A 10,899-nucleotide genomic window follows, 5' to 3' on the forward strand; every position below is an offset into this window, starting at 1 on the left:
AATCCTTGCGGGGACGGCTCAGCACTCACCGCCATTCATCGCCGTGTGCGAGGAGCGTCATAGTTTCCAGCGGGAAAGTGAAACTCCCACTTTCCCGGTTAAGTCAATTGAACATCAGTGGGTGCCTGGGTTCTCAGGGGGAACCGTAGGATTGATGCTCGAGAGGGCAAACGAGCTCGCTCCCGCAGGTCGGGTTTTCTCGGCACTGTTTACAGCACGCCCATATGCCGAAGGCGCCAACCTGCTCGGCCAGGGAGTAGTAGAGCTGATCAGGATGGAAGATGGCAAGGCATGGTGTAAAGTTCCATTCCTGAATTTGGGCCCGGACACCCATGAGGTTCGTAAGGACCAGGTGGTCGGAGACATTTCTCTCTTAGGGGAGATTGTGCTAATAGACGGTGGAACTAACGTCTCGGTGGGAATGGTCCAGGCGTCTAACGTAGTGGATGGCTCTCGCGTACACAAGTTACGTGTGGAAGTAGGGAAATTTTTCCCTAATAGACATGGCAGGGAAAGTATGGCTCTGACCTCTTTAGTGGTCAAATATACTGATGTTTTTGCCTTACCGGGGGATCCACTTACCGTGACGCCTCACTTCCTACACGAGATTCGGACATTTGGACCGCCAGTCTACCGCAAATCTTATCCCTTCCCTGAGAAGTATAGAGGTGAGATTAGAGACCTCATTGGGGATATGCTCAGTAAGGGGATCATTCGCCCATCTCGTTCTCCTTACAATGCTCCTATTGTTCCGGTTGTGAAGAAGGACAAAACCCTTCGTCTTTGTCTTGATTTTCGTGCTATAAATAGACACGTGGTTGATGATAGGTTCCCTCTCCCCCACATCGATTCGATGCTGCGCAGTCTCGGCTCCAGCGTCATTTTCTCTCTGCTTGACTTAAAGCAGGGTTATCTCCAGATCCCATTGATGGAGAGCAGCTGCGAGAAAACGGCATTCTCGACTCCCGAAGGGCATTACGAGTTCACGTCTCTGCCCTTCGGGTTAAAGGACGCTCCATCCTGTTTTCAAAGGGTGATGAACCAGGTACTAACGGGGCTGTTAGGGGTCAGTGCGATGGTGTACATGGACGATATAATTGTTCTGGGTACGTCCTGGGTCGACCACCTCAAGAATCTTGAGGATGTCCTTAGGAGGTTGCAAGAAGCAAACCTCTCATTGAGGCTGGAGAAATGTAATTTCTTCCAGAAGGAGGTCGCTTACCTAGGCCATGTAATATCCCAGGAAGGGATAAAGCCCCAGCCAGAGAAAGTCCAAGCCATCAAAGCTTTCCCCCGGCCAACGCGTCGGAAAGAGTTGCTTTCCTTTTTGGGATTGGCGGGATATTACCACAAATTTATCCCGCACTTCGCGGCCATTTCATTTCCCCTAATAGATATGACAAAGGGTGACGTCGCAGGGAAGCACAACAATCGTGTGCTTGGTGCATGGACACCTCCTCAGTTGCATGCGTTTGAGTCCCTCAAGCATCATTTGTCATCAACGGTGGTCCTTCCATATCCCAACTTTTCCAAACCGTTCTTACTCACCACCGATGCTAGTGCCTCGGCTATCGGGGGCGTGCTTCAGCAAGAGGGCGAAGGAGGTGCGAGACGTCCACTCTCGTACTTCAGTCGCACGCTGAACACGCATGAGAGACGGTACAGCACCGTGGAGAGAGAAGCGTTAGCGGCAGTGTACGGTCTCACGGTTAACCGCCCACTAATCATGGGCTATCCTGTCCGGTTGATGAGTGATCACAGGCCATTGGTCTGGCTCTTCACTGTTAAGGGCACAAACACTCGGATCCTCCGGTGGCAGATGGCCATCGCCGACTTCGACGTCCAGGTCGAGTACATACCTGGGAGACTCAACATTGTTGCGGACGCACTCTCTCGGATACGGGGGGCTGACCACCCTATAGATGACTTCATAGTTTCGGCCGTAACCACGGGTGGCCGAGGGAACTCATGCACAACTACTGAGGAGGATACCATCACCTGGAACCAGGTTGAGATCCGAAAGGATCAGGATACACACCCTGATTGGGGTCGAGTAAAACAGTACCTCAAAGGAGTGACGTCAGAAGTGCCAAAGATCCCGCGCCTAAGAGTGCCAATCGGGGAGTTCCGACTCCTCCCCGACGGACTCCTATATCATGCGCGTAGGAATGCATACCAGTTGGAAGAGCTTCGCCTGGTATGCCCTGATGGAGCAAAGGCGGCAGCGTTACGCATCGCCCATTCCCTTCCGATGGCCGGCCATGGCGGAATCCAAGTTACTCTGGAACGCCTACAGAAGTTTGCATTCTGGCCTAAGATGTCGGAGGATGTGAAGGATTTTATCAAAAAATGCAAAATCTGCATTACTTGCAAACCTTCCTATGACCTCCCAGCTCCACTTAGACAGTTTCCTGACGTGAAAGCTCCATTTGAGAGAGTGCACGTTGACCTCATTGGTCCACTAACCACCACGCTAACTGGTGCGAAGTACATCCTGACCGTAGTCGATGTACTAACCCGCTTCCTGGTCGCTGTACCTATTAATTCAAAGGAAGCGAGGACAGTAGCCCGTGCCTTTCTACAACACGTCCTGGCCATACATGGCGCTCCAAGGCAGGTAATCTCAGATGGCGGTGGTGAATTCATGAACGAGACGTTCAAAGAGGTGATGGCGATGGCAAACATCAGCCACCACAAAATCACCCCTATGCATCCCTCGAGTAATGGCATAGTGGAAAGGGTAAATGGTACAATTATAAAGATATTACGGTCCCTAGTACAGGATAATCAAACCGGCTGGGACCAGATGCTTCCTCTGGCGGTGTTGGCGTACAATTCCGCGTACCATAGAGTCCTCAGAGATTCCCCTCATTTCCTCCTTTTTCACAGAGACCCCGTCCTACCTATAACTGAGTTTACCAGGCCAAGTGCCCCTTGGTACAACGCCGAAAACCTTGCAGCCGAAACAATGGCGTTAGCAAATGCATGCTTCGATAGGTGCCAAAAGTTCATAGAGGCTGCCACTATTGACAGGCACACGAAACGGCCCAGGGCTAGAGTAAAGCAGCTCGCCCTTGGTGATAGAGTGTACGTAACCGCAAAACCTAGACAGGGGGTGTCAAAGAAACTGCAGCCATTATACCAAGGCCCCTATAGAGTAATCAGAAGGGTGAGCGATGTCATTTATGCCATCAAGCATATCAAGTCGGGACGTGAGTTCTGTGTCCACACGGACCGGATCAAACTCGAGGGCAATCTCTCTGTGTGTGAGAATAAAAACGTACGAAGAGCTTTCCCCACACATGAGCAAGAGGTTACAGACCTACTCCAGAGTAGCGAGTCTGACCCCTCCGAGTAATCACTCGTGAGAAGGATTCCAACCTACCATCATGGTAGAGCCTTTCTCTTCACACCTACCGTCATTTGGCAGCGATCAGGTGCATATTTTTCCCCTCGTTCTGAAATATTTCATGTAAATAATGGTTGTTGTATATACATATTTCTTAGGAGTGTGATCCACTCGTAAACCCCCCCCCCCCTCTTCTGTGCAAAGTTTCTGCCGCTGCTCATTTTTACAGCTCTGCAAAGCATAAGTCTGTAGCAGGCAGCTAAATGCCTTGTGGCATGGAGCGGTTGGAGCTCCACAGCGCGTCGACAGGGTGAAGCAGCATCTTTCACGCACACGCACCAGGTTGACGGGAAGATACAGCCATGTGACCTCTCCGTGTACATCCACGCAAGTTGAAACCTGTCATGTCCATACTTTTTTTCCCTTTTCAGTTGTGCACACATTTCCCCATTTGTGAAAACATCAATATACTTCCTTCGCACCCTGCCTCGGTTGCATGACAGCTAACCCCCCCCCCCTCTGGGACAAGATTCTGCTGTTGTTGTTTTTACAGGTTACCAGTCTCTGCTGGTCGTGGGAAGTCGAACACCTCTCAGATGACGAGAGGGCTCAGCACCGCCAAGTGAAGGACACCAACCCCTTCTCATGACAACACCATGGCCTGCAGAGGGGCAGAAGCCCTTGTACCTTTATTTCCCATTTTTGTTTGTTTGTTATTTTTTTTTTTTTTTTTTTCGTTGGCATTTTGCCGCGGAGGTTTTTTTTGTCGTAGTAATTGACGTAACTAGGCGACCCATTTTTGGTGGGCCACCTCTTTACGTCGTACACATCGGTTTTTCCCTCACGCTGAATTGGTATTTGTGTTTCGGCGGCTGTCGCTGCCTTTTGTTGGCAGGGGGAGGGATGTGGTATGAGTAGAACGCATGACTATTTCTATGGTAAGCGTCTCGCGTTGGGTCACGTGTTCCCGCGTTAAGCTGGCGGGGAGACGCGACCTAGCATGACCATTGTTCCCAGATGCGCGTCATCACGTGACCCAGATGCGCGTCATCACGTGACCCAGATCCTAGCATCTGATTGGGGACTCGCTACGCTGAACCAGCAGGGCGACTAGCCCGCTCCGGACAATACGCAGATTATCTCTGACTACGCTACCAGGCGGTCGTGGTCAAGCAAGTGCTGGTTCAGGACACGAAAGAGTAAGTGTGATAGCATATTCACAGTGCCTATTAGTTCTCTCCCCCATTCAGCCTCCGACACACATATCATATTCTGTGCTACAAATAAAGAGCCAACACATTTCTACGTGTTTTAGTCATTGAGCCTAACCATTCGGACACTTTACCATAGTATTATATGGGAAGGGAGCTATGCTTGTGGTGACCTGTCTTTGTATCTTTCAGCATCAAGATTCTTCTTAAAATCTTGAATAGTGTTTGCCCACAATGTTTCTTTGTCTAATTTGTTCCAAGTATCTATCACTCTATGTGGGAAGCTATTTTTTTTTTTTTCCAGATCTCTTCTGTAATTATCTTTTGAGTTTCTTTTCATGTCTTCTTGTTTTTCCATTGTCCCATTTCAATAAATCATTCTTATCTAAGATTTCTATTCCTTTCATAATTATATAGATAGTAGGTCTCCTCTTTCCCTTCTTTGTTCCAAAGTTGGTAATTCTAATTTGGACAGTCTTTGTTCATATGTCATTTTGGAAAGAGTTGGTGCCAGTTTTGTTGTTGCTCTTTGTATTCTTTCTAATTTTTTTTATATTCTTTTTGGTACTGGGTGTCCATAGTGTTGCTGCATACTCGAGTTTTGGTCTTATTAGTGTAGTTAATTTTTTTTCTATCATTTTCTCGTCCAAATAGACAAATGCCACTTTTATTGACCTCAATAAATTGTAGGTTTCTCCGACTATTTTATTAATAGGCTTGTCCGGTGTCATGTCTTTGCTGATCATCACTCCAAGGTCTTTTGAGTTTACTTTTTTGACCTCTTCACCAATTTTATAATCTCTCGATATTCTGTTTTTACTTTTTCCAAATTCCATTATACTACATTTCTTGATATTGAATTTCACGTCCCACTTTTGAGTCCATTTCCAGATCTTGTCCATGTCTTGTTATAATGAGTTGCAATCCTCCGTTCTTACTTTCTTTAGTATTTTTGTATTTTTATATAAATTGTGCTTGGTATGTGTAATTTAAGTTTGTTTTGGGGTAATTTCGTATTGCTGGAATGGATTAATTTTATTTCCATTAATTTAAATGGGAATAATTGTTTTGAGATGATTTTTTTGATATGCAATGTTGGTCATGGAATGAATGAATTTCGTATCTCAAGGTATCACTGTATTTTCATTAATATACAGGATATGATTTAATTGTTTAGCATTTCTAAAAATGAGTGGATAACTCATCAGGAGTAATTGTTTCCTCTCTTTCTAGAGAGAGTGAGAGGAAATATTCCTTATGAGTTATCCATTTATTTTTAGAAATGCTAAACAATTAAATGCATACTTTGCTATGCAAAAAATGACTAATTTAATAAAAATGACATTGAAATAAAGAATATCTAGTGATTAAGAATCTGAAGGAATTTGAAATTTTGCTATATAAAGAATAATTATATTCCATTATAGATCAAACCTAAATAATTATCTTATTACTCTTTTTTTTTTTTACTGGTGTTTGGTCCAGAAGTACTAGAACCGGTTCAATTGAAGTTGAATGATTTTCTTCAACCAAGTATTCACTGTTGCTCAGCCTCATTGTTTTCAGTAGTCCTTATTATTGTGGGGTAAATGCAAGGGTAGTGGGTCAGGGATTGGCGATGGTTAAAGAAAATGGAGAAAAGTGGAAGGTGAGCCAGCTGTTGTTTGCAGACTACACTGCGCTTGTGACAGGATAGGAGGAGGGATTGAGGAAGATGGTGACAGAGTTTGGGAGGGTATGTGATAGAAGAAAGCTGAAGATAAATGTGGGTAAAAGTAAGGTGATGAGATGTACAAGGGGTGAAAATGGCAGTAGAGTGGTAGTGATCATTAAGGGTGAGGAAGTGGATATTTTTAGATACTTGGGTGCAAATGTGGCAGGAAAAGGTGGAGTGAAGGTGGAGGTAGAATGTAGATTGAGAGAAGCGAGTAAATGCCTTGGTGGATTGAAGAGTGTAATGAGGAATAGACATTTGGGAATGGATGCTAAGAGGAGACTGTATGAAGGAGTGATTGTACCAACAGCACTGTATAGGGCAGAAACAAAGGAAAAGGGGACAAGTGTGAGTGTAGTAGTTTCAAAGGGATCAATTTGTTAAAGTGTAGTTGAGAAGGCTTATGGGAGGGTTTTGATTGAGAGGATTAGGAGAGGAACAGAGGGAGTAATTGGTGAGGAACAGTTTGGGTTTAGGACAGGTAGGGGTTACGTGGCTCAGATTTTTGTGGAAAGACTGGTATGTGAGAAAGCTTTAGGGAAAGGTGAGGATGTTTTTTGGGCCTTTATGGATTTGGAAAAGGTTTATGACAGGGTAGACAGGAAGGCACTGTGGGAGGTATTGCAGATATATGGGATAGGAGGAAATCTTTTAAGAACAGTTGAGTTTTTATGAGAGTAGTAGAGCTTGTGGAGAGAGAGTGGTTTGAAGTAAAGGTGGGACTTAGGGATGTGTTATGTCACCTTGGGTGTTCAATTTATACATGGATGGGGTGGTGCAAGAGGTAAATGCAACAGAGGTCAAGTGAGAAGATGTTGACAGTTCAGAAGCTCGTGTGTGTGTGTGTATTTACCTAGTTGTAGTAGATGGGAAAGGGAGCTATGTTCGTAGTGCCCGTCTTTGTATCTCTCAACATCTAATTTGTTCTTAAATTCTTGTATGGTGTTTGCACACACTTGTGCATTTGTATTATCATTAACTAACTTCAACTTGCATAAGTACATTGATTGGTTGTCATGGGGTTAATGAAAAACCTCTGTAGTCTGTAGGAAACCTGAAATACATACATATGCCAAAGGCACCTTCCTTTTCACCAGGGTGGTAGTAAAAGTCAAAAGGCATAATTCACTCCCACCCATTCCACTTCCATCCACCACCCCTCCCTCCATCTCATCTTGTTTCCTCCCGAATGATGGGTCATCCCTGCATCTTGCCCACTGGCCTGGGTCAGAAGCAATGTAGCAAGACACAGCAAGGCCATTTAATTTAATTGGCAACCCACCTCTTCATCCCCTCATGCAGAAACATTGAAGATGGGGAGAAATCCCTTTGGGCTACGTTAAAAAAATCATTCACACATAACCATTCTCTGAACCCTCTGTTCCCCACCCACTCCCTTTCATTCATCAAAGTATCATCCATACATAGCCATTCTCTGTTCACCCCTATATTCTGCCTTCTCCCTTCCTTTCTCAACAGACATCCCCTCCTACCTTGTTCAATGCCCCTTTCACCCTATCCATTTCATCCACAGTTGCCCCCTCACGTTCACTCCACCCACCTCTGCCTTCCACACTTCTTTTACTAATGTTTCTTCACTCATTCTTTCCATGTGTTCAAACAATCCCAGTACTCTTTCATCAACCCTATCCCATCTATTCCACCCCCACCCTCCTCCTCATCTCCTTGTTTCTCACTCTATCTAACGTTGTAACCCATACTACTACTCAGACAAGTCATCTCAAACACATTTAAAACTCTTCCTCTCTTAAGTTCCATGTCTTTACCCCATACAGTGTTGTCAGCACAATCACCCCTTCGTACAATCTCCTCATAGTATTCATTCCCAAATGTTTATTTCTTGTTACACTTTCCAATTTATGCCTTTACCTTTTTGGCTACCTCCCTTGGAAGGGGGAAAAAGCCTTGGTATATGTATGTATGTACACTTTCCAATTCCCCAAGGCACTTACTTGCTTCTCTCAACCTATGTTCTACTTCCACTCCTCCATTTCCTGCTTCATGAAATAATTTACAATAATAACCTTGAGTATTGTTTCCATAGGTGGGAATTAGTGGCAGAATTGCTTGAAACACTGAAGGAAGGAACCTCTGTTATCATAGATAGATATGCCTTCTCAGGTGTAGTCTTCTCTGCCGCCAAACAGGTGAGAAAGGTTTTTTGTTGGAAGTTATCCTTGCTTCATAATGTGAAGATACACATATATTTTTTTATTTTTCAAGGATATGTTAAACTTCATATTGGTGAAATAAACTATCTGTGGCCTCTTGGAAATTTTTATAGTTTACCATTGAACTAATTTTAAAGTAATTGTTTTTAAAGGGAATGGCTCTTGAGTGGTGTAAGCAGAGTGATGTAGGTCTTCCCAAGCCTGATAAGGTGCTGTTCCTAAATTTGAGTCCTGAAGAAGCACGGAAAAGGGGAGACTTTGGTCAAGAGCGTTATGAGAAGGAGGAGATACAGAAAAAGGTGCACGAATATTACATGGAACTCAAGGATGATTCATGGAAGGTTAGTATTGTCAAGAACTGTTTAAATCCATTCAGGTCATAAACCTGAGATATTAATAAAGATAGATTGCCTATATGAACTGGGCATTAGCATGAGAGTGTGTTGCAATCATTAGATATTTAATCAAGAACAACCCAGTATCTCAGACTAAGTGGGGAGGTGTAGCAGTTTGTTCTATTGGTGAAATCTCAGTTGGGAAAGGTGAGGTTCTGCTACTAGTCATGGATCCTTGCAGTCAGTGACCACTTGAAAGTCTGCCATGATGCTACCTATACCATCATACAAAATTTGACATCAGTGTTAGAAAATTGTATAATGGTTACTTATTATTTTTAATACTTTTCTTATTTTGCAGATTATTGATGCATCCAAGAACATGGATGTTGTGCAAGAGGAAATAAAAAAGGAGTGTTTACAAACAATAAAAATGACAAAACAAACTTTAGGGAAACTGTGGGTTGTTGAAGAATCATCAGAATGATACACATGTAGTAGGTTGGAACATTTTTATTTTGTTTATACTATACTTAAAAAGATCAGACATGTTTGTAAACATAATTTTATATGATTTTTATATATACATACATATTCCAAAGGCTTTTTCCCCCTTACACGGGGGGTAGCCTAAAAGAAAAAGGCATAGAAATCACTCCCACCCACTTCATTTCCCATATATTCCACTCCCCTCCCCTCCACCCTCCCTCCTATCTTGGCACCTCCTGGATGATGGGTCATCCCTGCATCCTGTCCACTGCCCTGGGTCAGAAGCAGTGTCACAAGACACAGCACATCCACAGCAAGGCTGCTTCATAAATTCGGCGACTGCTGTCACTCTCTCCCCTTGTACATCTCATCACCTTACTTTTGCCCACATTTATCTTCAGCTTCCTTCTTTCACACACCTCAAACTCTGTCACTAACTTCCTCAGTCCCTCCTCTGATCCTGCTACGAGCGCAGTCTCGTCAGCAAACAACTGGCTCACCTCCCACTTTTCTCCATTTTCTTTAAACATCTCCAACCCCTGACCCACTACCCTTGCATTCACCTCTCGCACCACCCCATCCATGTAAAGATTGAACAGCCAGGGCAACATAACACATCCCTGACGAAGTCCCATCTTTACCTCAAACCATTCACTCTCCATTTCTAATCCGAACACAAGCTCTACTACTCTCATAAAAACTCTTGACTGCTCTTAACAGCTTTCCCCCCTATCCCATATATCTGCAGTACCTCCCACAGTGCCTTCCTTTCTACCCTGTTGTAAGCCTTTTCCAGATCCATAAAAGCCCAAAAAACATCCTTACCTTTTCATATATATATATATATGATTACTTTAATCATTAAATTAAATGATTAAATGAAGCGGCCTTGCTGTGGATGTACTGTGTCTTGCGACACTGCTTCTGACCCAGGGGTGCAGGGATGACCCGTCATCCAGGAGGTGCTCAGATGAGAGGAAGGGTGGGAGGGGTGTGGAGTGTATTTGGGGATGAAATGGGTGGGAGTGTTTTTATGCCTTTCCCTTTTTGGCTACCTCCCTTGGAAGGGGGAAAAAGCCTTGGTATATATATATATATATATGGGATTACTTAATTTTCCAGATTTAATGAAGCGGCCTTGCTGTGGATGTGCTGTGTCTTGCGACATTGCTTCTGACCCAGGGCAGTGGACAAGATGCAGGGATGACCCATCATCCAGGAGGTGCCAAGATAAGAGGGAGGGAAGAGGGTGTAGGGGAGTGGAGTGTAATAGGGTTGGAATGGGTGGGAGTGGTTTTTATGCCGTTGGATAGATTTAAATGAGTGCATAGAGGGTTTAGGAAGAAATGTCAATGTAATAGTACTGGGAGACCTTAATGCTAGAGTGGGAAATGGTCCAATCGATGGAGTGGTTGGGAAGTGTGGAGTTCCAGGAAAGAATCGTAGTGGAGAGTTGATGGTGGAAATGTGTCTAGAAAGAGAGTTGATGATAGCAAATACAGTGTTTCGGAAGAAAGTCAAGCATAAGTACACATGGGAGAGGGTGGTGGAGGGAAGGGTGGTAGATAGAGCGCTAATGGATTATGTAGTGGTAAATAGGATTATGATA

At 44.3% G+C, this 10,899-nt stretch overlaps 1 protein-coding gene across 1 annotated transcript in view; it reads left to right on the plus strand.

The window, feature by feature from the left end:
• The window catches only part of LOC143026287 (thymidylate kinase), a 30,336-nt gene extending 20,986 nt beyond the window's left edge, over window positions 1–9,350 (plus strand). The window contains exons 3-5 of the mRNA XM_076186414.1: window positions 8,340–8,442; window positions 8,619–8,807; window positions 9,163–9,350. Of these exons, the coding sequence (XP_076042529.1) occupies window positions 8,340–8,442; window positions 8,619–8,807; window positions 9,163–9,288 (418 nt within the window). The 3' untranslated portion in view covers window positions 9,289–9,350. The remainder of the gene's footprint in view (window positions 1–8,339; window positions 8,443–8,618; window positions 8,808–9,162) is intronic.
• Window positions 9,351–10,899: the final 1,549 nt, after the last annotated feature.

Source organism: Oratosquilla oratoria, chromosome 6 (assembly GCF_046742065.1).
Source record: "Oratosquilla oratoria isolate Oo_2021 chromosome 6, ASM4674206v1, whole genome shotgun sequence".
NCBI lineage: Eukaryota > Metazoa > Arthropoda > Malacostraca > Stomatopoda > Squillidae > Oratosquilla > Oratosquilla oratoria.